At 59.4% G+C, this 26,130-nt stretch overlaps 1 protein-coding gene across 3 annotated transcripts in view; it reads right to left on the bottom strand.

The window, feature by feature from the left end:
• Positions 1 to 689: 689 nt before the first annotated feature.
• The window catches only part of ADGRL1 (adhesion G protein-coupled receptor L1), a 49,814-nt gene continuing 24,373 nt past the window's right edge, over positions 690 to 26,130 (bottom strand). Inside the window, exons 4-24 of one of the 3 annotated variants that reach the window (XM_043911227.1) lie at positions 22,498 to 22,607; positions 18,900 to 18,917; positions 14,467 to 15,267; positions 13,143 to 13,457; positions 12,304 to 12,407; positions 11,853 to 12,038; positions 11,495 to 11,533; positions 11,154 to 11,337; positions 10,864 to 10,986; positions 10,147 to 10,361; positions 9,676 to 9,846; positions 9,044 to 9,253; positions 8,704 to 8,924; positions 8,396 to 8,462; positions 7,818 to 7,909; positions 7,018 to 7,186; positions 5,627 to 5,755; positions 5,387 to 5,483; positions 5,177 to 5,305; positions 5,001 to 5,018; positions 690 to 4,550 (exon numbers count right to left, since the gene is read on the bottom strand). In XM_043911227.1, the coding sequence (XP_043767162.1) occupies positions 3,808 to 4,550; positions 5,001 to 5,018; positions 5,177 to 5,305; positions 5,387 to 5,483; positions 5,627 to 5,755; positions 7,018 to 7,186; positions 7,818 to 7,909; positions 8,396 to 8,462; positions 8,704 to 8,924; positions 9,044 to 9,253; positions 9,676 to 9,846; positions 10,147 to 10,361; positions 10,864 to 10,986; positions 11,154 to 11,337; positions 11,495 to 11,533; positions 11,853 to 12,038; positions 12,304 to 12,407; positions 13,143 to 13,457; positions 14,467 to 15,267; positions 18,900 to 18,917; positions 22,498 to 22,607 (4,141 nt within the window). In that variant the 3' untranslated portion in view covers positions 690 to 3,807. The remainder of the gene's footprint in view (positions 4,551 to 5,000; positions 5,019 to 5,176; positions 5,306 to 5,386; positions 5,484 to 5,626; positions 5,756 to 7,017; positions 7,187 to 7,817; positions 7,910 to 8,395; positions 8,463 to 8,703; positions 8,925 to 9,043; positions 9,254 to 9,675; positions 9,847 to 10,146; positions 10,362 to 10,863; positions 10,987 to 11,153; positions 11,338 to 11,494; positions 11,534 to 11,852; positions 12,039 to 12,303; positions 12,408 to 13,142; positions 13,458 to 14,466; positions 15,268 to 18,899; positions 18,918 to 22,497; positions 22,608 to 26,130) is intronic. The other 2 variants (XM_043911228.1, XM_043911229.1) reach the window with 2 other exon arrangements.

The raw sequence follows: 26,130 nt of genomic DNA, 5'->3' as shown, positions 1-26,130 counted from the left end.
GGAACCAGTGTGGAGACTGGGAAGGAGTAGCTGGGGAGAGGAATGGCGGAGGGTGGCACCCCAGATGCCTGTGTTGAGGACAGATGGGCATGGAGAGAGGTTCTTGCGCTGTTTGGTCATTTCCATCTCTGAACACTGGCTGCTATATTTGAGAAAGTGAAATACACATGATGCCATTGCACTGTGCTGTCACGATAAAAAATGCACCACTCCGGTAATGTGTGGGAGTCTAGGAATGGCAGCTGGAATCACACATGGCACAGTGTATGGTTCCTGGGCTTGGCTCTTAACATGGCCTGTGGACAGAGGTCCGGGCCAAGAAGGGCTTGGCTGAGACACAGCGTGGCACAGTGGCCTAGCCCAGAGACTGGGATGTGCACCCAGGTGCTAGAAGCCTGTTTCCCTACCTGTGAGATGGAGCGCTGGTACCCTCCACCAAGAGCACTTACGAGACTTGAGAAAGAAATTGCACCTGAATTGCCCAGCTAGGCCCTTGAGCCTACCAAGTGCTGGGAACGCGGACGGCTCTGACTCCCTGGGCCTCTGCCACGGGTTCTGAACAGCAGTGCAGGCTCCTCTCTGTCACAGCCTCAGGGATGCTGTGAAGAGCCGCTCCAGCGCCTCTCACCACACCCCCAACCCCCCCCCCCCCCCCCGGCCCACCGCAATGAATCATGCCACTCTTGTCATTCCAAGAAATCTTAATTTCTTTATTGATTTTTGACTCAACAATTTTTTTTTAACTTTTTGTTTTTTTCTGAAACGTTCTTGTTATGAGCCTTTTGTTTTGTTCTCGTTAAATGCACTCGACCCAAAATTGGTTTGGCATATCGAAAAGGAGACCAGGAGGGACTGGGGTCATAGGAGAAGAGGGGAGGGGGCCCGAATGGACAGAGAGAAACTGAGGGTGAGAGAAGAGGAACACGGAGACAGTGAGAAAGACACAGGGGAAGAGGTGGAGACACTGAGAGAAAGGAAGGCAAAGAAAACCAAACCCGCCCCCCCCCCCCCAAAAAAAAAACCCAAACACCAAACCCGGAGAAAAATAATTAACAAGATTTCAAAGCAAATGAATTCAGGAGCCCAAGGAAGGGAGTAGGAGAGGAAACCAAGACCCTTCCTCCTCTATACTGTCCCAGCTGGGGTGGGGGCATCAAGGCACCAGGTCTGGCAGGGGTGGGGGGACACCTGGGCGCTCAGGGTAGCCTCGTGCTGGGCTGTAGTGTGTCCGGACCTACCAACCAGAGTGCCCTGCCACACAGCTCTGAGGCCTGGGAACCCACCTTGGGGGTTCTGGCTGGAATGGGAACCCCGGGACCCGCTGCACCCTCTCTCCCCTTGATTGTCAGAGTCTGGAGAGATAAACGGAGGACTGGGCAGGGGAGAGGAAGCGGGACACCTTGCTTGCCTCCAGTCCCCTGGGACCTCTCCCCCCAACCCCCCCACTTCTTCCAGACCTCTCTGCTGGTGCCAGAGGCAGTCTGACTCTCTAACCTGGCCGATGCTTGGGCCAGGCCCACCCTTCCACCTACCCTTGTCTCCCAGGAGTTCTCTAGTCCCCAGAGAGTTCTGGCCTAATGAAGTCAAGGAAAGCCGTGGAGCGGCCCCATACCTTCCTCACGTAGCCACCGGGGCAAGACCGTTCCCATCCTTCCCCTCCCCGTTCAGACCTGCCCATAGTCTGGTGAAAGGGGTCAACCCTCCCAGCAAACAGATGGAACCCAGCCTTACCTTCTCCCCACACCTGTGCCCCGGCATGGGACAGACCACCTTCTTTGGTCTGGCCCCTTCTCCCCTAACTGATGGGGGCCAGCCAGCCCCAGCTCCTCAGGAGAAGGGAGGGGCTTTCTAGCAGCAAAAAGGGTCCCTCCAGCCACCCCTCCACCCCTTTTCCCCAGTTCCTCCCTAGAGTCCCTCCCCCTGAACCCAAAGAAGTTCATGGCAGCAGCAGGCTGAGACCCAAAGATGTCTGAAAACTCATGGCACTTGTGAGAAAAGAGGGACAAAAGAGATGAGGGGTCAGAGCAAAGGTGGAGGGCTACCCCTGGGGAAATGGCAATGACAGGGCTGGGCTATGGCAATGGGACTATGCTACCCCCAAAGAGGTGGGGGGGGGGTTGCTGGGAAGGCCAGGGAGACAGACTGGAGAGGGGGCAGGGAGAGGTCCTCAGGAGACACCCCAGCCGGGCCCCAGTACCTGGCTTGCCTCTCCTACGGGAGGGTGGGGGCAGGCAAGGCAATCTCTCAGCTTCGGCTTCCCCACCCCGTGAGAGACGACCACCTCACCACTCCCAGTCCTTCCTTCTCAGTCCTACCCGCCCCTAGCAAACACTGCTGCCCTCATTTTCCTTCCCCTGTCAACTTCTCTAGGCAGGAAATCAGCCCCTTCTTCCCAGGCCCAGAGTCCCAGAAGCAATATACAAGAAGCAGGAACTCAAAAGGGACAGCGCAGCCATCTCGGCAGAAGCATCTTTGGGCGTGAGGGTGCCTCCCCGGGCCACGGGGATGGGCGGGGGAGACAGGCCGAGCCCTGGGGCAGGCAGTGAGGTACACGCCCCAGGAGGGCTGACTGATGCCAGGGAGAGGCGGAAGGGGGAGAGGCGACAGAACCAGGTGCCAGGGGAAGGGAACGGGTTCTTTGTTTTGATGTTGCTTCTAGATTGTTTGTCTCTGGATTGTAAAAAGCTGCTCTGGTGGCCCGCCCACCCCGGCTGGGGGATGCACACGTACATGGAGAAGTCCTGGCTGCCAGGGCCCAGCAGCGCAGCTCTGCTCCGGAGAAATCCCGGGCTGGCCGGGCCGCAGGCTCCCGGTGGCTTCAAGTGATGAGATTTTCTTTCTTTCTTTCTTTTTTTGTCTTTTTTTTTTTCTTTTCCATTTCATTGAAATATTTACAGCAATGGGGGAAGAGGAGGAGGAGGAAGGGGGGGGGGGGGTAAGAGGGCCCCCTAGGGAAAGATCCAAGCCCAGGACCCACTCCCCAGGGAGCTCCAGACCCAAAATCTGCTCCCCAGATAGCCGAGCCCACAGGACTGGGAACTGCTCAAATATGGCCACCCCTGTGGGCTGGGGGCCCTGCGGGGAGTTGTGCTTCATCAGGAGTCGCCCCAAGGGAGGGGGTCATTGGGTGCACTCAGGGAGGGCTGAGGGGGCAGGCTTGCCGGGAAAGCGGGGACGAAGAGCAGAGAGAAGGAGCTTCAGAGAAAGTTCCACCTGTCAACCACCAGCCACAACCGCCCGTTCCTCTTGCCCTGGGGCTTTCTCCCCCTGAGGGCTCTCTCCCAGGCCAGAGGCCCCAGTCTCTGAGGAGGAGCAGGGAACTGGAGTGCAGAGGAACCTGTCCATCTGTCCTGCGCCCACTGCTCCATCTGGGTGCAGCTGGCAGCACTTCCGGCTGCAAAGAGAGGAGCAGCTGCCAGGCTTCATCCAGCAGGGCCTTTGGCCCAGGGCAAGCAGAACCCTCATTTCCCTCCAGGGAGCAGGAAGGGTAGGGGGGCGGGGGAAGTCAAGGGTGGGCTACACCCTTCCAATGTCTCCTTCCTCACTCCCCTGGGGACCTCTTGGCTCCTCACTGCACTTCCCCCGAATTGAGCTGGTGCACATGGCTGGTGGGAAACCCTGTCTGTGAACCCTGCACCTCGGGCCCCACAGCGGAGCCCCCACGGGGCCTGGAGGGCCCACGGCCAAGGGGCGCCTGGAGAGAGTGGCCCATCGGCCACTGTCCCCATCTGTCTCCCGCTCCCACCAGAGCCCCACCCAGGGGCCCCTCCCTGGCCCGGGCCACCAGCCCCCGGTCCGTGAGGTCCCTCAGAGACTGGTAACCAGTTGCATCTGCCCGTCCCCGTCGGGCCCTGGTCCCTCAAGGCCCGGGGCCGCCAGGTAGCCCTCGTGGCTGGGCCGCCGCACCTGGTAGTAGCCCTGCAGGGGATTCCGGGCCACCAGGGCCGGCGGGCGCGAGGTGTAGTAGATTTCGGGGGGGCCGGGGGGTGCGGGTGGGGGTGGGGGCAGGGCCTCGCTGGGCCCCTCGGGGCTGCTGTCCGGGTAGGAGGGCGAGTCCCGCAGGTTGGCCCCGCTGGCGTAGAGGGAGTCCCGGCCTGGAGGCGAGGAGAGGGGCCGGCTGGTGGCTCCGTCCTCCGCCGTGCAGCTCTCCGACTCGTCCAGATCGCTCTGGTACAGCACCGACTGGGCCCGGGGCAGCAGCAGTGGCTCCTCCAGGGCCTTGTAGAGAAGTTCGATCTCGGCCCGGTCAGCGCCCCCGGGCCCGCCGGCCTCTTCCTCCCCGCCGCCCCCCGGCACTGGCGGCACAGGTGGCTCCGGTGGTGGGGGGCCCTTGGCCCCGCCGCTGCCCCCCCGCAGGTTGTTATGCACCAGCTCCGAGATGATCATCTTCTCGAAGGCAGCGGCGTCGGCCAGGTTCCGGCCTCGAGGGGGCTCAGGGGCCCCGTCCCCCGGAGGGAAATCCCCGCTTCGCAAGGAGTAGCTGTTGTTGAAATTGCCGTTGAGGGGCAGCGTGTCCATGCCGCAGGCTTCCCGGCCTCCCAAGGGGTGCTCTGCAGGCAGGAGGGAGCAGCTCAGGAGGGGACCTGGGCAGTGGACGGGATGTGGGCCGCGTGGGAGGTGGCTGTCTGCCTTCCCCTGGGCTCACCCCGTCCCTGGGGTCTGGGGTCTTCTATTCCCTCTCTCCCTCACCGGCAGTGGAGATACCAGCTAAGCAGAAGGTGAGTGGGGGGTGGATGTGGGAACCGATTTCCCCAGGGTCCCCTCCCACCTGGGGGCTTGGAGACAGCAGTATGAGCCTGGGTGGCCAGGCCCCTTTCCCATGATCTCCATCACCTTCACTCCCCACCTAATGCAACATCATCCAGCCAGCTGCCAAGCCAGAGACTCCTGTCTGTGTGTAGGGGGGCACCCAGTTCTTCTAAGATGGGGTCACCAGAGGGGGCCACTGTCGCATTCCCCTCCCACCCTTGGAAACGTCACCAGGAAACGGTCACACTTACTGGGTTCCCGGTAGCTCCCTGCAGGTGCCAGCCAGGAGGGAAGAGAGAGGAGATGAGAGCAGGCTCAGAGCGCTGGGTCTAGGCTCTGTCCAGCTCAGGAGGCACAGGGTGACCCCCGTCGAGACCCTCCCCACCCCCAGACCTGACACCCTCTCCCGGCACCAGCGTGCGCTCACCTGGGGAGTTGAAGACTGGGGGCGAGGAGGGGTTGAAGCCCACCGACTCGGCAATGAGGGTGTTGTAGGGGCTGGTGCCCCCACGGGGCTGCAGAACAGGGTTGGTCAGCAGATGGTTCCCCATGGTACCTGCCCAGGAGGGAAGAGGTCACGAGGCAGCTGGGAGAACCTCAAAGGGAGCGCAGGTGGGGCTCAGCAGTGCCCCCTCACCTCGGTTCAGGGTAGGGGTGCTGTTGATGTCGCCTGCCATGAAGGAGGATTCTGTCTGCTTCCTCACGGTGTCGTTCCACATCCTCCGGATTCGGCTCTGAGGACGTAACCCAGACGTGAGGGGCCCTCGGGCCGCCCGCCCTCCCTGGGCCTGATGGGCACCACCAGGGACCCGGGGGGAGAACCGCCCTACCCCCTCGGGCGGCCCTCAGCCCCGGGGCGCCGGCCCTGCCTGCGCACCTGGGTCCCTGTGTAGTAGCGGGTGTTGCTCCGCATCGCTGAGGTCTTGAGTGAGCCGTGCGCGCCCCCGGGCGGGGAGCGGATGCAGCAGTAGGAGTGACGCAGGCACTTGCTGTACTCCTTATGCACCTGTGGGGGCGGGGGCGAGGACAACAGGCAGTTGGCAGTAGGTGCCCCAGCCTTGGCAGCCCTGAGACCAGGCTCCCGGTGGGCATCAGAAACCCCGCCATCTCCTCCTGCCCCCAGCGGTCAGCCTAGCAGGCTCTCTCCTCACTCAGGCCCATCCTCCTTTCTCCACCTTCACCATTAAGTCCTCCTCTGTTCATTCGCTCAGCACATCTTCAAGGAGCGTCTTCTATATGCCAAGTGTGGTTTAGGCCCCGAGGACAGATGCAAATCAGAAACAAAGCCCTACTTTTCAGAGCTGGTATCTTCCAGCAGATAGAGACTGAACACATCTACAACATCAGTGCATTATGTAGGATGTCTGCCCAGAGAACCATGGCTGGGGGTTAGGCAAGTGCTTGGCGGCAGGGGTGGGGGTGGTGATGTCCAACAGATGGGGGAGCGGGGGGACTCACTAAGGAGACATTTTGGCAAAGACCTGAAAGAAACAAGGCAGTGGGCCCCGCAGATATCTGGGGAGGGGCAGGGGACAAGCCCTGAGGAAGGTCCACGTCTGAGTGTCTGAGGGAACAAGACAGCAAGGCTGGAGGAAAGGGAAGGAAAGGGGGAGCCCAGGCTGGACCCTGTGGGCCGGCAGGGGAGCTCTGTAAGCTTGTCACTGTCGCTGTGTGTCCAGTGAGGACCTTTCATCAGAGCGGGAACACAGCTGACCTTGCAGCCAAGACCAGTGATCCCTGCCTTCTTCACTCTCCGTGTAGCCTCACCCACCTCACTGTCCTCCGAGATCAACAACGGCCTGACTGGGGCTCCCCACTCCTTCAAGATGAAGTCTAACACTCCTTGGCCCCGTTCCCTTGGCTTCCGTCTTGAGTCTACAGCCTGTATGCTCTTCTCCACATTCCTCTGCTTCTGTTACCTCTTTAAAGATTCAGACTTTAACACCCTTTATTTAAAAAGGAAACTTCCTGTCACCACAAAACTCACGGTTTACCCTGCGACTGTTAAAGTAGGAAATGTTCTGTCTGGGTGGCACCCAGGCACACCTCCACACGCTTAATACACACCCCAAGCTAAGTCCCTGCCCTGAGCTCTCCTGACTCTCCACATCTGTCTTGCTTTCTCACTCCTCTGGGCTCCTGTATCTTGCTCTCTTCCAGAACCCTCCTCACCCCCGGCTAGAACCTGCCTGAGCCTGTGCTTCCCTCCAGGCAGACACAGGTCCCGCTGCAGAAGGCAGGCCCCTGGCCCCCTTCCCTGGAACTCACCTTCTTCTGTAAGGCGCAGTGAAAGACGAAGATGAAGACCCCCTGGAAGGCATTGAAGGTGGTGAAGAGATAGGCCATGACCACCGATTCCTTGTTGATGAAGAGGAGGCCGAAAGCCCACGTGAGGCCCAGCAGGAAGAGCAGCGCAATGGCCCCCAGGGCCCAAGATCTGGGGGGGTGGGGAGGAGACAGGACGTCAGAGCCCCGCCATGCCCTGCTGCGTGTTCCTATTCCAGCAAGCCTGGACACTGCCCTGGCGTAAGCGGGCCTGCCCAGCGACCCTCATCAGCCCAGCTAGGCCTGGGGGGCACGTGGAGGTTGGGGGGAGGGTCAGGGTTCTCTGAATAGCCGGTCATTCTCCTGCATCCTTCATCCTCTTGGCCACACTTCCAAACCTTTAATCTATCTTCTGTTGCCTATTTGTCTTTAAGTTACCCTGAAACGGACTCGAGTATTTTTTTCAGCCACCTTGAACGACTTGTGGGATCTTTAGTTCCCCAGCCAGGGACTGAACCCACACCCTTGGCAGTGAAAGCACCGAATCCTGACCACTGGACCTCCAGGGGACTCCCTGGACTTGCTTTGTGAGCTCAGTCTCACCCTATGCAATGATGTGCCGGTTGTACTAATGCCATGTTTTCTAATACTCATTAAACAGATACATAAAGAACATAGTAAAACACCACCTTTGTCCTTAAAAAGCAACACCAGAGGTGAGAACACCACCTTTCAGGAAAGCCTAGGAGAGGCTGGGCCCAGCTCAGAGGTGCCAGGGCAGGGGCGCGGGGAGGGGTGCTCACTTAATGTTGTCGAGGCGACTGGAGTCAGGCTTGAGCACGGACGAGCTCCGGACCATCTTGTGCAGAGTCACCATGAGGAACACCAGGTTCACCTGGAGGCGGGCAAGGGGAGGGCTGGCCCGCAGTCCCTCTGCCTCCGAGCAGCGGCTCCTGACCACATCTCAGCTCCCACCCCCTGCTTCAGGGTCCCCTCTGCTGCTGTGTGTGCTCCGTGATGTCCAACTTTTTTGCGACCCCATGGACTACACCCCCCAGGCTCCTCTGTCCATGGGCTTTCCCAAGAAAGAATCCTGCAGTGGGTTGCCATTTCCTGCCCCTCGGTGCCTGACAACTGGGGCAACTGTTAATGTGGCTCTCGGGGCTGGGGGGGACAGGGCCCAGGGCCTGACACAGCGGGAGCTCACACCACAGCTCCTAGACAGACAGGCCTCAGTGCTGGAACTTTACAGATGCAAGCTGCTCTTTTAGCCTCAGTTGGCTGCTCAGTTTTCAAGGGCTTGGGGAGAATGGGGGTCTGGGGGTCAGCTGGTCTGGATGAAGGACAGACTCAACGCTGGGGATACTGCCTTCCAACTCACCACAATGACAAAGGAGACGGGCCCAATGAAGCTCCAGATGAAGTAATTGTCCACTCGGAGCCAACAGCTGTGACGGAAGCAGAGCCGGGAAGGGAGGGGTGGGGGTGGGGGGGGAGAAGTGAGGCGGGCGGGGAGCGGGGGGGCGGTGCGCCCTTCCCTCCCTCTGGCTCCCAGGGCCCAGGGACTCTAATGGCTGGGGCCCCAGAGCTCAGGAGAAGGGAGGCCTGTGCCCTGAGGGTGCTGGCCCCAGGGAGGCTGCTGAGCAGGGAACCAGCGAGGAGGAGAGACTGGGTGGAGGGGGCACTCACGCCTTCTCGGTGCCGTAGCTGCGGTAGTCGATGGCGGCCGCGATGCCCACCACCAGGGCAGGGAAGCAGTACCCGCCCAGGTAGTAGTACTTGGTGCGGGAGTACTCGCTCTCAAACACCTCCACCAGCAGCAGGTAGAGGTGCACACCCTCCAGGCACAACCAGGAGAAGGCAGCCAGGAAGAAGTAGTGCAGCAGGCCCGCGAAGATGGGGCAGGCGATCTGGGGGCAGGGGTGGGGAGGCAACACAGGTGAGGGGCTGCCCTGGCCGCCGACCGGCCAGTGAGCATCACCTCTCCTCCCCGCCGCCCCTTCCGCTCCTGCCCCAGAGTCCCGCCTACCTCATACTGAGTCTTGTCTATCCCAACGAGGAACAGCAGCTCCGCCAGGAAGAGGTTGATGCAGAGATTCTTGTGGATGGTGTTCCGGTCGGTCTGCAGTCCCCGCAGGAAGCAGAAGGTGGAGATGCAGATGGCCAGGCAGACCAGGGAGATGACGATGCCCACCCAAGTGATGACCGACAGCAGCAGCTCATTGATGCGGCCCTGGTACTGGGGGAGGAGCAGGGTGCATGCTGAGCACCTCCGGCCTTGCACACACGGACCAGGCCGGGGGCCACGAGCTGCAGCCCACTGGGCCTTCTGCCACCTACCTGGCCTTCTGCCCCACCCCGGTCAACTAGCCAGGCCCCCAACCCTCTACAGGTGGCATGCTCACTTCCCATTCTCTGGCAGGCTTGTGGCGAGATGACAAAGGTTGACACCAACTTGCCTCTCCAGCGGGCCTTGGGAGAAGGTGGAACTTGGACTAGGGAGAGCCAGACATGTGGCCCCCTGCCCTGGGCAAGACTCGGGCCCCCCATGCCCATGAAGGTGGCCTTCCCTGGCACCACCCAAGCAGTGCTCTCTGAGGCCATGCAAGGCTGGGCCAGCAAGCAGGCCCGCCAGGAGGAGCGGGGCGCCAGCCAGCTTACAATCTCACGGTGCGCCATGAGCACGGCAAAGTTGGTGAGGTGGCTGCAGGCACATGTGGTATGGGTCTTGTTGGACTCCACCAAGCGGCAGCCCTGGGTTGACCAGTAGCCCAGCATGGAGCGCTCTGAGTAGTTCCAGAAGGAGCAGTTAGCGTTGAAGTGGTTCTTGGCCTGTTGTGGGGTGGGGGCCGGGGGGGGTCAGAGCTGGGAGTCCAGCCCTAGCCCTCACACCCCACCATGGGAACAAGCAGGAGAGACACGGCTGGGGCTTCCGGCTCCAGGTCACAGCCTGAGATCTCTGGGGACAGATGGCCCGAGCTGCTAAGGTGGGGGCCGGGGGGCTGCTTCTCCAGGGAGGGGTTGTAACTTGCTCTCGGGGTGAGCGAACACACTGTAGGGGGTATGGAGCTGCAGCCTGGGAAAGCGGAGGGTGCTGGGACACTCAAGGAAGGACGGGGCATCTCAGCTCACCTCCAGGTGGGCCACAGTGAAGATGACAGGGTCCATGAGGAAGACTCGGCTGGACTCCTTGTTGATGGACGCCGCGATGACCTGCGAGTTCACCACCAGGGAGGCGCCCCCTGGGCCCCCCGAGCCTGCTTCGCCCGCCAGCTTCACCGTGGCGTTCTCGGTGGACAGGAAGAGGCCCAGGTTGTTGTAGAGAATGAAGACAACCTTGACCACTCCTAGGTAGGACAGGCCCAGCAGGTGTGTTGTCAGCTCCTGGCCGGTGCCGCCCTCCAGGTACACTGGCCGCTGGGACCTCTGAAGTCAGGCTGCCGCCCAGGCAAGCGGGGCTCTGGGAGCCCTTCCGCGGGACTGCTGCTCAGTTGCAGGCAGTTCCCAATGGCAAGGTAGTGGTCCAGGACACACCTCACCCACCTCTCACTTTCTGTGGGACCCTGAGCAAATCCCTAACCTCTCCAGGCCTTAATCTCAAATGGCACAACCTGCCCTAAGCTCTGAGGATCAACTGCTGTCACACAAGAGTGACCTCTCCAATCTGAGGTTCTGTGGGGCTTTGTGGGGTCCCCCTGAATCCCTTGAAATGTTACACTAGCTTGAACGAAGGACACCTCTGTGTGTTGCTATGGGCTCCAACCTCTTATCAGAGTCTTCAGCCTGATCAGGGTTAAGAACTTCCCCGTGAGAGGAGCTGGGGTGCCGGCTCAGGGTTCGGACACTGACCGTTGCGGCTGTTCTGCTTGATGGTGTTGGCAGACAGCTGGATTGAGTTCTCGCTCGGGTACTCCTGGGGGAACACCAGCTCCTGCACTTGGCCCTCAGTGTTCAGGACTGTGACCTCGAGGACTGTGGGGACAGGGGGTGGCAGGGCACACAAGGTTGGGTCTGTCCACAGTCCAGAGGCCTGAGCAAGGTTGAGGGCCAGGGTAGCCCAGGGGTGTCCAGGAGGAACAGGGACCCACCCCGTTCAAGTTCTGCACCCCAACTTGCCCCAGCGTGACAGCAGCACTCACCCACGTTCTGCTTGGCGGCCAAGAAGCGGGCCGGCTCCCTGACGTTGTCTGCCAGCAGGAAGGCGCCCTCCTCCAGGACGTCCAGCAGCATGGTGGCCGTGTGCACCTGCTCGGTGGCGTTCATGTCCTTCCAGGACTCGAGGGCCTCTGGCCGCAGGAGGTTGTCCACCGTCTCCACCACAGCCTGCAAGTGTGGCGGGGCAACACTGCGACTCCCCCTGTCCCTCAGTCCCTCCGTCCCTCCAGCTGGGTCTGTACCCGCTTCTCCAAACCTCTATCCCCCACGGTGCCACCTGGGGCCCGCCCCACTCATTCAGGAGACAGAAGCCCCCAGGCCTCACCTTGATGTAGTCCTTGCAAGTTCTCTCCCGCTTGTGCATCTGGGGGAAAAGGGAGGTGGTGTGAGGGCGGGTCTCCCAGCCCCTCTCCCCGAACCCTGACACTCACGTCTGGGCACCAGAGAGATTCCTCTTCTGTCTCTGCCACTGACCTGGGGCTAGCCCATGAGCAAGAGCCATTCCTAAGGGAGCCCCCACGCCCCCAGGACCATCCAGGAAGGAGTCCTGGCCGGCCTGGGCTCTGTCCTGCCTTCTCCTCTCCTGGCCGTGGGTGGCTGCCCGGCTCTGCAGTGCCAGGCTGGGTGCCTCCCAAGTTCCCAGGGCGGTGCCCCTGCCCCACAGCCCCTGCCACTGGGCCCACCTTGTTATAGTTCTTGCCAGCCGACTCGCGCTCAATGGGCCGCAGTGCCTGCAGCTGGGCGTCCAGAATGTCCAGCAGTTGCTCCATCAGCTTTACAGAGGACGACACATCACCCGCGTAGATGGAGCCCCGGGTGTGGCGGGCCAGCTCGCTGGCAATGTTGGCCGCGTTCTCCCCACTCTTGATCTGTGGGAGGCAGGAGGGGGGGCCCCCAGCCTCGTCAGGGGGCTTCTCTCTCCACACAGCCGGCCTGCTCAGCCCCACTCATCCCTCTCTGCAGCCCCTTCTCTCTGCCTGCCCTGGTCCGCCCCCTCTGTCTGTTCCCTCTGGAGGCTAGGGATGGACCCTGGCCTGTCTCCCCAGGAGTTCCACCGCCCCCGCTGTGCCCGGGCACCCGGGGCCAGCAGGGTAAGCACGTGTGCCCATCTGGGGGCGGGGTGGCTGCTGGTACCTTCTGGGCCACCTGGTTGACCCAGGGGGAGGTGCAGTTGCTGAGGTCAGGGCCCCGGGGATTCCAGAGCCCCAGGGCTGGTAGACACTGGAAGGAGGCAATTCCTGTAGGGACAGACACACAGGAACAGAGGAGGGAACCATGGGGAGGGAGAGGAAGACGGGCCAGAGCAGGGAGAAAGGAGATGGCAGGGAGACGGGGGCGAGCAGGTGAGGGGAGAGGTGAGGGGACACGGAAGACCGGACATGAAACAGGCCAGACAGTCAAAGAGAGGTGTCACTCTGAGGTGACATGAGCCACCCACTTCCCCTAAACCCGCCCTCTCGGCTCCTCTTCCAGCTTGGCCTACCACAAAGCTGGAGCCTTCCGGTCAAGCCTGCCTTGGAAGCCCCACCACGCCTCCTGCAAAGTCTCTCTGACCCTTCGCTCGGATCCCTGGAGCCTGGTCCCGGCCCTGCCTTCTCTGGTGCATTGGCTGCTGTGTCCTGCCCCCAGCCCCTCCTGGGCCTGTGTCCCTTTCGGTCTGAGGCCAGGACTCAGGTTACCTCCCAGGGGCTCCCTGCAGGGTCCATCCAGGGCTTTGCATGGCAGCTGCTTAGACTTGCAGGAGGGAACAGGGGTGGGGCCGGGGGCACTAGCTGAGCTGTGACTGTGCCCTGGGGACACAGCTGCAGACATGAAGCACGACCCCTGCGTACGGCCCACTCTGGCAGGGAAGGTAGACGGGTAAGCGCATGCAAGCTGAGCTGGGGCATGTCCCCTGTCCCCTCCCTGGCCAGGCCAGCAGTGGTCATTCCCCAAGCCAGCTGCAGCAGAGGTCACCTGGGCTCAGCACTCACCTCGAGTCCCCTTGGGGCAGGGCCTCTCCACCAGCATGCCCTGCTGGGTGGCCGGCCACTGGACCCGCCGCACCTCTCGAGGTTCACAAAAGAGTTCTGGGGACACGTGCAGATTGGGGGCGGGGGGCCGCCGGGTGCTGGGGGCCGGGGCAGTGGCTAGAGGTAGGTCAGGTCCCAGCTGGTTGATGGCACCCACGGGGTGTGTGGTGAGAGGTGCCCGGCGGAGTGGGGTGGTGGCTGCGGGCGAGGCCGTGCTGGTCAGGGGTGTGGGCCGGGCTGTGGTGGTTGTGCTGAGGGGTGGGGAAGTGGCTGGGCCTGGAAGGGAGAGGGGATACGAGATAGGGTTACCCCCAGGGTTGATCTCCCAACTAGCTCTAGGAGATCTCCCCTAGCCCCTCTCCACCCAGAGGTCCCGCATACCCCTGGGACTATAAAGCATCAGAAGGTGGCAGAAATCCACTCATTTGTACTCTGAGGTCTGAGAGCAACGGCGGAGGACAACCCAGGAAGGTATTGAAGGCTCCCATCCTCATGCTCCTCTTACTCTGGGCTCTGACCTGGCCACGTCCCTTCCCTCTGGGGACCTCAACTCCCCCTTCTTGATTCATGGAGCTGTGGGGCTGCGCAGAGCTGGTTCAGGGTAGCCGAAGGGTTAGAATGAGACTGCGGAGGGGTCCCCAACCCTAGTCAATATCAGCAGTTCAGCTTTGCTGTTTTACTGGTACTCCCACCCAAGACTGGGGTTGAAAGGGCTCCAGGGCTCAAAACGCCCTTAGGAGACTCAGTGCAGCTTGGCTTTTAGCCAAGCCCAGAGTCCTTGGTCTAGCTTCTCAAATAAGCAAGCTAGCTAATCTCACATCCACCGAGGGCTTCTGTATGTGAAAGTCGCTCAGTTGTGTCCAACTCTTTGAGACCTCCACAGACTGCAGCCTGCCAGGCTCCTCTGTCCATGGAATTCTCCAGGCCATGACATTGGAGTGGGTAGCCATTCCCTTCTCCAGGGGGCCTTCCTTACCCGGGGATGGAACCCAGGTCTCCCACACTGCAGGCGCATTCTTTACCATCTGAGCCACCGGGGCAGCCCACCCAGTGCTTGGGTTTCCTCATCTGTAAATGAGGCAACAGTAAGCCCTGGCTCTCAGACTGCAGGATCAGAGGAGCTAACTGCAAAGTGCTGAAAACAGCCTGTCACGTTGCTACGTCTGTGACCTCCAGGGTTCCCCTGAACACATCTCCAGGTCCTCCAGGAGCTCAGGGTGCACCCCCCTCCGCTGTGAGACCCAGGGGCAGGGGGTGTTGGGGCGTGAACTCGAGCTGTCCTCACCCGCACTAGGGTCAGGTGGCCCAAACTCCAGGCTATAGCGCACCACAAAGTAGTTGTTCCAGACATAGAGCTGGTTGTCGCGAGGGTTATAGTCGACAGAGGAGACGAACTGGTAGGGGTTGGGAAAGGCCAGGCTCACGGGCTCCTCACGGTTGGCGTTGGTGTTGAAGGCGTAGTCCACGCGGTTGCCGGCCGCCTCGCTGTCGTCGTCCACGTACACCGAGCGCAGCACGTACAGGACGCCGCACACCATGAAGGCGTTGGACGCGGACCGCTTGTCGTAGCCCGTCTCCCACGTGCCCTCGAAGCGCAGCGTGTAGGGGTTGAGCTGGCTCACCACCAGCCGCCCGTTGTTGCCCTCAGTGGCGTAGATGACCCACAGCCCGTTCTCGTCCACTGCCAGGTCGATGTCGGTCTTGCCCCCCCAGCGGTAGGGCGAGGTGTCGTGGTAATTGGCCGTGTTGATGACCGTCTCCCCGCTCTTGATGCGCGTGCGCAGGTCGTACTTGACGATGTTGCGCGTGCGCTCCTTGTTGTAGAAGACGGCGCCGTCGTAGACCACGAAGCCTGTGCCGTCTACGCGGTTGGGCAGGCGATAGGTGGTGGTGTGGCGCGCCGCCACGTAGTCCTCCCACGAGGCGTACTCCGTCAGCGTGTCCGTGCGGTAAGGGATCCACGGCATGACATAGATGCGGTCACCCGCCTGCAGTGGGTCCTTGCACCATGCGCCAGACTGGTGCTCCGACTCGTGGGTTGAGGTGGGCTCCAGAACCTTCTGCAGGGTCCCTGGGCACACGAAGACTGGGTCGGGCGGGGAGGGGCAGGGAGGACACGGGGAGAGGAGGAGCGGGGGGGGCGGGGGGTGGCGAGGGAAGGGGAGAGAGAGAGGCGAGTTGGTCACGCGGCCAGCGGGGGGAGCCAGGCTGTCCCCTCCTGCTGCTGCAGTCACGGTTGCTTGGTAGGGCTGGTGATGGGAAGGGGGTTTCTGGGCTGGGACCCCTGCCCCGCCCAGCTGCCCCTCTCCCTGGAGATGTCAACCCTGGAGGCCATTAAGAGCAGGGTTAGTGGGGTTTGGGGGGAGGAGGTGCCCCTCTTTCCTTCCCTGGCTGCTAGAGACCCCACAGGCTGGGGATATGGGGTTTGGCAAGAGCCATCCCAGAGTCAGTCTCCTGTGCCTTTAGTGGGGGATGGAGAGATTTCCTCATTGCAGCCACTGGCAGCTTTGAGGTTCCAGGGACTCAGGGCCCTGTCCCTTCGCCATCATTTGCACTCCTATGGAAGAGCTAGGGTCAAGGGTCCCATCTTTCACCAACCACACCAGGACACAGATATATATATATATATATATATATTTTTTTTCCTTTTTTTTTAAACTCCATTTTCTTCCTCCTGCAAAAACTGCAAGGTAGAGTGATGTTTCCGTACCCACTGTGGGTGGGTGTCAGGAGCGCACTCCTATTCCAGGGTGAAAGAGGCACCCAAGGTTCCTGACGCAGCCTGTGACAACCCCCCACCCAGCACCCAGGAAATCAGGGGCTGAGGAAGGGTTTTCGGAAAAGTCCAGCCCCTCCTGAGGGGTGCCCCGCCCTGCCCCCAGCCGGCAGGGTCTCTCTTGGGGTTTATTGAGCAGCAGACACTGATACTGGTGCACAGGGGTGGTGGGGCGAGGGCAGAGAGGGAGGGGACTCCCGGGAGAGTTGGGGAGGGGGGAGGAGAGCTGTGTGGAGGGAAGAGAGACAAGTGGTGGTGTGGGGGCGCTCGGCGAGGTCCTGGCTCCAAGGGAGGCACGCCGGAGAGCACCTGGGAAGAAAGAGTTAGCGCTGGCGAGGAGAGAGGGGGTGAGCAGAGAATTCACTCCAAGGCCCAGGCCCGACTGAGGGTCCCTTGGGGGGGCAGTCCCAGGTCCAGCTCAGAGGGGGCCAGGGAGGGAACCAGGTGCTAGGATAAAGACCCAGCCCGCCCCCAACAGGCCCCCCACCTCCCCTTCCCGGACCCGATTTACCTGCAACCATCCCCGGCTCGGGAGGAGGGACCAAGGCAGCGCTGATGTCAGAAAGGTGGGGGGCCCCCGCCCCACCCCCCCATTCCCTGAAAAGGAGGAAAACCTCAACTGCATCTCGTTGGCCACCAACGGCCTGCCCACCCTTGCCCAGTCACGACCCAGCGCCACCTACTCCTGGGCTCCCCTTACTGACCCGGTGGGAGTCTGGACTGGCACAAACAGTGTGGCCAGGCTCCCTTCCTTCTCCTCCCATAGTGGTAAGACCCCTCCAACCAGGATGGCTGGGGGCCTCCCTCTCGGCTCCCTACTAGCAGAACCCGAGGACCGGCCAGGGTGAGAGTTTGTAGTGAATTCTCTGCTCCTGCTTGGCCTGTCACCAAAGCAGCCGGCCCGAGGGGACAAGAGAGGGCTGGGACTTGGTGCTGGCTTGGGGAGGGGAGTGGCCCCAGTGGTTAGAGGGGCTTGACCAGGAACCATTCCTCATTCCCCCAATTCCAGCCTCATTCTTCAGCAGGCTTAGGTGGGTGGCTGGGGATTCCAGCCCTCCCTCCACAGTATCAGGGACATTTTGATCCAGGGGTCTTGAGTCACAAAGCAGCCAGGCGCATGCCCTGCTTTAGTGGGGGGAGGGAAGCCTGGGGTTCCAGCGCTGTGTTCCCAGTGCCCTGAGGGGTTAGCCTGCACCTTCTGTCCAGCCCACTGGCCTCTGCCCTTTTCTCCTAGGCCTGGGTCTTCCCTCTCCCCAAGCCGGGCCCGCCAGCCAGCTCTGTGATGTCTGAGCAGATGTGTTTGTGTGTGGGGGGCGGGTGGGGGTGGGCAGTGGGAGGTCTCAGAGCCCGGCCTGGTGGGCAGGGCATGGAGAAGGAAAACGTGGTTAGAGGTTACCCTGGGGGAAGGGGGAGAAGATGAGGAAGGGCCTGCTTAGGGCCTTTGACAGCAAGGACCCTGACCCAGCACCAAGCTCCCAAAGCCTTCTCTGCCCTCCAGCCTCCTCCCACCCATCCCTTGAAGAGAAAAGATCCCAGGTTGCGTGTCCGACCACCACCGGGCCTGCAAGAAGAGTGTCTGGTGCTGGGCGGAGAGACTCCAGGAAAGAGAGAGGGAGAGAGTGGTGGGGTGCAGTGAGGGGCAGGGCGGTGGGCTGGTGGCCCAGGCCTCTATGAGATGGGGGAAGGGACAAGGGGGAGGGGAGCAGCTCGGAGGGACCCCGCCCTGCCTCCCTCAAAGGGGAAGCTCCACTGACCACCGTAATTTCAAGGCCAACGTGATCCTGAAAGGTCATCCCTCCCCTCCTCGCCTCAGAGCTGTCCATTTCCCACGACTTTCAGGGGAGGCAGTGACCCTCCCCGATAGCCAAGCCCGGCCCAGCCACCCTCCCTGCCCGCCGTGGAGTCCTCTCCTCCACTGCTGAAGGAAGAAATTACGGTGCTCACGGAAGCCCCCAGACCCAGCTTGTGCCTCCCCCGCCCCCCTCTCTCTGGTCCTCTAACCACAACAGCCCAGAAGAAACCCTGACTGCAGCTTCGCAAGTATTTCAGAACCAAAGGAAAAAAAAAAAACAAAAAAAACGCTCCCCCGCCCCTCGCTCCCCCAACCGTGAGGCCCGCCCCCCCCCACCCTCTCGGCCCCCCAGTGATCTGGCAGGCGCCCTCCCCGGGCTGGGGGCAACTCACACCCCTCTCCCCAGGGGCTGCCCCCCACCACCCCCCGCTGGTGGAGGATGGGGTGGGGGTGGGGAAAACTGGTGCTCCGTGCTCCGAAACAGCTCTGGGCCTTGGAAACGCCAAACCAGAAGGAACTTAAACCACCAGGAGCCAGAGAGAGAAAGAGAGAGAGAGAGAGAGAGAAAGAGAGAGAGGAGGAGGAGAAGGAGGAGGTAATCTGCTCCCCAAAAGGAAAACAAAGGTGTCCCCTCCCTCCCTCCTCCCCTGAACCAGACACAAAAGTTGGGGCAGGAAGAAAAAAGAAGACAGACGGCTCCCCCGTGCCCTCTGCCCCCAGTCGGGAGCCAGGGAAGAGGGTCCCTCCCTCCCCACCCACCCTGGATGCTTATAGACTTCTCCTGAAGGAGGCAAAAGAAGTATGAGAGAAGGTCAGGTTCCCCCTACCCCTGCAAGGGCCAGGGACTAGAAAGGAGGGACAGGGAGAGAGAGACAGAGTGAGAGGAGAGAGAGAGAGACAGGCAGAGAGAGCAGAAGGTCCTGCCCGAGCTCAGAGAAGCTCCCTTGGGTGTCTGGAGGTTGGGGTTGCCCAGTCGCACCAGGGCTGGCCCCACCAGGGGTGGGGACACCGGGGTGGGGGGGGAGCGACTGGACCAAGTTGGGGGGTGGGGGGCAGAAGAAGGGGCTGGAGGGGAGGGCAGGTCACATAAGTGTGGTACAGGTAAAACAAAGTCTGAGTTAGGGGTTAGCATTGGTAACAGTGCGTTTACCTTTCTGCTCCACTTCTACTTTAAGCATCGGAAGAGAGAGAGAAAACAAATTGAAAAAAAAAATGTGCAAGAAAAAAAGAGAAAAAAAAAAAAGATTAAATTGCTTTCGTTTCTTTTCTGGCAACACGCCCCCTTTTCCTTTCTTTTCCTCACTCCTGGTTCCCCAACCCCGAAGGTAGCGTCAGCCCCCGCCCCCACGTCCTTTCCTCCTAGGGAGGATGTCGGGGAGACAGTCACAGGGTGGAGGGAGACACACGGGAGGACAGAGACCAAGAGAGACACAGGGTGGGGTGGGGAGAGGGGGTATACAGGTAGGCAGACGGACAGAGCCCTCAGACCGGAAGGGGCACCCTCAGTGCAGCAAGGCTGGGGAGGGGGAGCCCCAGCTGGGAGGCAGCTCCCCTGGGGGGGGCACCAGGAAGGGATGGTGGGGGGGTGGAGGATCCCCTTGGTCCCCTCCAGCCCTGTCTGCTGCCCTCCTGCTAGAACCGGGGGCCCAGGAGGGCATTCAGTGCCTCCCTCAGCCTGGGAGCACCACAGAGAAAACACGCAGAATGCCCTCCCCTTCTGTGCTGGCCTTAAAAAGAGTCCAGCTGAGTTTCCCCAAAACCCTCAGAACCCCACCCCCACCCCAGAAGCCAACACAGAGAGAGGGTGGCAGCGTCGGACACAGAATGATGGAGAGGCCTCCAAGAGCCCCGTGGGGGAGACGCAGGCAGAGAGGGAAGAGGCTGGGGTTGGGGGGACATCACAGACGGGGCAGGACAGCAGGTGGGGGCACAGACACGCTCCCCCGCTCCCCCGGGGGCAAGCCCGAGGCTCAGTTTCTCTGCCCAGCTCCCCCCTGGGGGCCCAGGAGCTGGGAGCTCCCCAGCCTGCAGCCGGGATGGGCAGGCGGGCAGCACCTGGGGAGGAAGGGGGCACGGGTTAGACTGTGCTCAGCTGCAAGGTAAATCCAGCGTTAGTCGGGCCTGTCAGGTTCGTGTGCCAGGGGAGGGGGTGCCCCACACACCCACGGCTCCCACCCCCGACCAGCACTGGGGTCACCCCAGCCTCTGAAGCCCATGGCAAGAGGGGCTGCCCAGGCTGTGCCCCCTCCAGGCTTTGGGCCCCCCCGGCCCCTTAGGAACCTCTGACCAGGGCCTCACTCTCCTGCCACCTGTCTGTCGGGAGGAGCAGTGTCTGACTCCCTTCCCAGCGCCTCTCCCAGGGCCTGGTACACAGGAGGTGCTCAGAGAAAGAAAGGTCTGGGGATGAGTGAGTGCCAGGCCTCCCTGTTCGGTGGCCTGGCTTCCATCACCCTTGGAATGCCAGCCTTCTTCTGGGACCAGGAGTTAGCCCAGCCCCCCAGATACAGCCTCCGTATCAGTGACTGTGAGTGTGAGAGTGTGTGTGTGTGTGCCTCTGCTTCTCCCAGGGCTCAAGGTAGCTCTCTCCCATCAGACTGGGGGCTGCCCGTTCCCTGAGTCCTCCTGGTCTCTGTGGGTCATGCCCTCCCACCCACACTGAGAGGTTCAGCTCCAGGAAGTCTCTACACCTCTTCCCTACTTCTTTACCTGCATGGTATCCACTCATGTGGTTTTTTTTTTTTTCCCCACTTGCTTTTGGACACCACTTGGACCAGGAGACTTTTTTTCCCCCCTGCTTTTTATCTTGCTGGTCTCAGGAGAAACTGGGTTTGTCATCTGGTGTTAGTTTTATTTTCGATTACCCATAGCAGTAATAATTGGTAAAAGTCATGGTGAATGGTCAGAAGAAAAGTAACGACTACTAAGTGCTCAGCACTTATTAGGTGACAGGAACCGTGCTAAGCACCCCTCTGGCAGCGTTTCAAGAATCCTGTCTACAGATGAGCAAACAGGTTTAATGAAGTGAGGCAACGCGACTGACAAAATGGGTGCAGTCTCCTTCACATCTACGGCTGGGGGTGCACAAAGAGCTTTTACCCATGTTCTCCACAGTCCTGGCAGCATCTCAGAGGTGTTTGATCCCCTCCCACCATCACAGAGGAAGGTATAGGCTCAACTGGATTGAAAGGGCACCCAAACCATTACTGAGCACATCCTGAACCAGGCTTGGGTCTGGGCGCTGGGGAGGGGTTTGAAGATGAGGTCTCTGCCCTGTGGGGGGAGTTTACATCCAGCACTTTGCCACCACAAGTGGGCTCTGTGCTGGGCCCTGGGCTGGGTGCCTTGCACACATGACCTCCTGGACTCTCGCCTCCTTCTGCAGCAGCCCAGAGGAATTTAAGTCTTTTGCTCCAGTAGAAAACCCAAGGGCCGGGGCTGAACCTCGAACCCATTCTAGATTTTTCCACTGTGCTGTGCTCCCCAACTCCTGTCCCCCTTCCCCTGCTGGCCCAGCCCACAGGGGGTGGGCAGTGTCCCCAGTGCTGTGGGGAGGCTTCAAGGATCAGATGGGCGTCCCCCTCAGGCGATGACTGGAGGCCTCGGTCGCTGAAAGGAAAGGGTAAGGAGTAAAAGAAGAAAGCTATGGAAGCACATGAGGCTCCTATCTCCCCCAGCACGTCTGTGGTCACCTGCGAGGAGAAATCAAAGGTTGGGGGTTGGGGGGAAGGCTGGGGTGGGAGGGGAGAGGAGGGAGAGTCACAGGGCCTCCTGCTCCCCCGCCCCTGCCCCCCACACTCAAGACACCCTGGCGGCCCTGCCTCCTCCCACCTCTGCCCAGAGGGCCCTACCTCCAGGTTGACTACGTGAAGCTGGGGGTGGAGAGGAGGGAATGGATGATGGGGAAGGAGGAGGGAAGCATGAGGGCTGGAAAGAAGGGCCATGTTAAGGGTGGGGTGCTGAGGAGGAGAGACCCTGTCCATGGTTTGCTTCCTTTGGTCGGGTGCAAGAATGGCAGGCCCCTGGCTCCCCAGATCACCTTCCTCAGGATGCTTGGGTGCCACCCTCAGTCCAACATGGCAGCACTTCCTGTGCAGACAGGAAGTACTAGCATGCTAATAAGCAAACCAACCAAGAGTTAGGAATCTGTGGAAGACATCCCTAGCCCTTCACATGAGATATGTTGCCAGGCCTCAGAGGGTGACCTGCCTCTCTATGGGTATAATGTCCAGCTTCCAGGATTAGGAAGGGGCAGGAGTGGGGGCCTGTGAGGAGTGAGAAGGATGAGAGAAAGGAGAGGGAGCTGAGAGGAAGTGGGGTTAGAGGGAAGAGCATGTGTCTAAGAGGTGGTCAGGAAGGGAAGGGATGTGGGAAGAGTTGGGGAAGAGGAATTAGATGGCAGTGAGGTCAATGCCCAGGGAGAGGAGAGATAAGTGTGCCTTGAAGTGTGGCCTTGAAGTGTATAACTAAGCCAAGGGCAGGTGAAGAAGCAAGGTGAGCAGGCCAGAGTAAAAAGAGTTGGAGAAGGTGCCCAGTGGATGGGGACAGAGTCAAGGGAAGGGGTGGGGTGGGGCAGACAGCAGTGTGGACAAGGGTGTCTGTGAGGGAGGGAGTGGGTCCAGCCATCCCTTGTGTTCCTGGCCCCAAATGGGCCTTGTGTGTGTGTGTGTGTGTGTGTTCAAGGTGTCTCCTCCTCACTTGCTTCTGGGAGAGGGAAGGGCCCGTGTCGCATGAGGAACAAGATGACTCACTGTAGGGGACACAGTCGTACTGCACCTCCAGGTACTTGTAGGTCCCAGGGCAGGGGTCCGGAAAGGCGTCGGAGCCAGCGACCACCACACACTGGGTGCGGTTGTTACACCTGTGGAGGAGAGATAGGGGGGTTGGGAAAAGACGAGCCTGGAACTGGGCAGGGGAGGCCCAGGGTCAGGAGAGGAATGGACATCTCCACATTGGGAAGAAACCATGGAGACCATGCCAAGGGCCTTATGTGGGTGTTGTTTTCTGTTTCCTGTCTGCTCTCTCCTTCCAGATAGGATTCTTCCATTTTCAGGCCTGGCACAGCAGGAAGCTCAGGGCTATGCCAGAGGGGTCACTCCATAAACTCTTTTTCCAGTCACCCTTCATCACTTTCATCCTGAGTGTCACCTGTGCCATTATGTCTTTTTTTCCCCCCATAAATTGACCCTAAAACTTGTCATTTGTTCAATAAGATGTGAAGCCATACATATAAGGTGGTATCTTTGTGAACATGCTATTGATGGAATGCTCAGTGTTTGCCACCTCATACCAGGTCTTGATATGTCCCACCTTTTGGACAGAGCTGCCATGAGGCTCTGCAGCCAGAGAGGGGCAGAGTTGTCCCTTCATGCTGAAACCATCCTCGGTTCCCCATGTGGAATTCCCCCAAGTCCCTGTCAACTTCTCAGGAGTCTGGCTACCATGTAATGGGAAGTCTACTTAGCAACAACAAAAAGATGTTTCTTCTCTGCTGTCTTTACCCATGGTCAAGGTCTCCATTTCCTGGAGCAGGCCGAGTCTTGGCTGAGCAGGACAGCAACTTGACTGTGGGTGTGTAAGAAGTGGTTTGGTGCGGGGGCTTCCTGACAGGTATGGGGCAGAGGGGGCTCCTGTGTCTTCACTTCAGTCCTGCTCTTAATCAATGAGTGCTTAACTCATGAGCATCTCCTCATACCCCCACCCCTCAACTCCTTTTTTCAAAAATATAACACTGAAAAAAAAAATATATATATATATATAAAACACTGATGGGAGGTGGGAGGGAGGTTCAAGAGGGAGGGGACCTATGTATACTTATGGCTGATGCATGTTGATGTATGGCAGAAACCAACACAATATTGTAAAGCAATTATCCTTCAATTAAAAATAAATAAATTAAAAAATATAACACTGAGCTCAGATGGTTAAACAGAGACTTCGTTACCTATGAACCAAAGAACTAGTTCTATTCCCCAAAAAACTGAAAGCAGGTGCATTCATCTACTGCAACCCTGAAGGTATATTTGTGTACAAATGCTTGTATATGAATGTTCACAGCAGCAGCATCCACACAATCACCAAAAGGTAGAGACAACCCACTGACGAATGAGTGGATAAACGGAACACAGCTTATCCACACAATGGAGTATTATTCAGCCATAAAAAAGGAAGGAAGCTCTAATACTACACCATGGATGAGCCTTGAAAACATCACGCTCAGTGAAAGAAGCCAGCCCCAGAGGCCACGTGTTTCACAGTTCTATTTATATGAAATGTCCAAAACAGGCGAATCCAGAGACAGAAAGTAGATGAGTGGTTGCCAGGGACTCAGGGGAGGGCAGAGGGATGGGGAGTGACTGCTCAGGGTGACGGAGTTTCCTTTTGAGGTGATGAAAATGTTCTGGAACTTGACAGAGGCAGAGATTGCAGAATATCGTGAATGTAATTAACGCCACTGAACTGTTCACTTTAATAAAATGGTGAATCTTTTGTTAAGTGGATTTCGCCTCCATGAAAACAAAAAGAGAAACATAGAAATGCTGGCCTTGTCTACGGCCATACCACCCTGAACGCGCCCGATCATCTGATCTCGGAAGCTAAGCAGGGTCAGGCCTGGTTAGTACTTGGATGGGAGAAATGCTGGCCTTCCTGGAAAAACCGCATGTCCAGCCTCCCCTGCTGGGAAGTGCCTGTGACTGAGTCCTAACCTGGGAGGTAAGAGTGGGTATGATGTAGCCTTTAAGGGATTGGCCCCAGGGTGGAAGTGGGGGGCAGGGTTTCAGTACTAAGATAGAAGCAGGTGCTGGGGGTCTTTTCAATTCTGATTCTGTTTGTGAGCTAAGTCACTTCAGTCATGTCGAACTCTTTACAATCCTGTGGACTGTAACCCACCAGGCTCCCCGGTCCATAGGACTCTCCAGGCAAGACTACTGGAGTGGGTCACCATGCCCTCCTCAAGGGGATTTTCCCAACCCAGGGATAGAAACTGCGTCTCTTACATCTCCTGAATTGGCAGGCAGGTTCTTTACCTCTAGCCTCACCTGGGAAGCCGATCCTGTTTAGGTCACTGTACTTACTCTGGGGTGTCTCTGTCAGAGTCACAGAGCTGGACCCTGAACTAACGTAGTCTCCACGTGTGAAGATGGTGGGGCAGTGGCCTCATCACATTCCCTCGGCCCCAGTGACTGCACTACTGTGTACCCCACTCCCCTGCCCCAGAACTGAGACCCCATGAGTGTTGGAAACTAGGTGAGTTTCTGTGAAAGCAACTTGGGGAGATGGCAGAAAAAACTACAGACCCTGAGGCTGGTCTGAGTGAAGCGGGCAGGGAGAATCTGGAGAGGCAGTGAGTAGGAGAAAAGGGAGGCTGGACTGGGATGGTCCATGCAGGGGTGTTGGGAGACGGAAATTAGGGAAGAGGGAGAAGATCGCTGCAGGGAAAGAGGTTTTTTTTTTTTTTTTTTGCCATGAGCGCATGGCACGTGGACCTTATTTCTCTGTGCTAAGTTGTGTCTTATTCTATGTGACCCTAGGTACTATAGTCCACCAGGCTCCTCTGTCCATGGGGATTCTCCAGGCAAGAATACTGGAGTAGGCAGCCATTCCCTTCTCCAGGGATCATCCCGACCCAGAGACTGAACCCAGGTCTCCTGCATTGCAGGCAGATTCTTTACCGTCTGAGCTACCAGGGAAGTCCCCAAAGAATACTGGAGTGGGTTGCTGTGTCCTCCTCCAGGGGGTCTTCCCAACCCAGGGATCGAACCCGTGTCTCTTATGTCTCCTGCATTGGCTGGTGGGTTCTTTACCACTAGCACCACCTGGGAAGCCCCTGACCAGGGATCAAACCCATGCCCCGTGCAGTGGAAGCTCAGAGCCTTAACCACTGGACCACCAGGGAAATCTCGAGAGTAGATGTTTGAGAAAGAAATGGTGGAAGGGAGAGAATGAAGTGATTCCGGTCCGGCCCACCTACCTGAGCCACCTGACCACGCCCATTCCCTGCCCCAAGCTCTCAGAGGGCTTCTGATGACCCCATCCAGTGAGGTATTCTAGAATCCCCGAGGAGCTGTGGAGCTGGCTCCCAGGCCTCCTTCCCTTTTCTAGCTTTCTGCTCAGGGTCCTGGAGTGAACCCTATTCTCTCTCAGGCATTTGGCAAAAACTCAGTGAGCGCCTGTGGTGTAGCTGGCTGTGGACACGGTGGTGACAGACAGCACGCCTTTTCCCTGTGGGGCTGACAGCCCGGGGAGGGCAGACACAAGGGAGACATGATAAAGAGGCAATGTAGCCAATGGAACTGTGGGCAGAAGTCAGGACTAGGAGAAAGAAACAGGGAAGGGGCTGGCAAGTGGGGCAGGGCACTGTGATTTTAGAGTGTGGCCAGGTA

The sequence above is a fragment of the Cervus elaphus genome, chromosome 9 (assembly GCF_910594005.1).
Source record: "Cervus elaphus chromosome 9, mCerEla1.1, whole genome shotgun sequence".
In the NCBI taxonomy this organism is placed as follows: Eukaryota; Metazoa; Chordata; class Mammalia; order Artiodactyla; family Cervidae; genus Cervus; species Cervus elaphus.
This window is presented reverse-complemented; position numbering and strand designations above follow the sequence as displayed.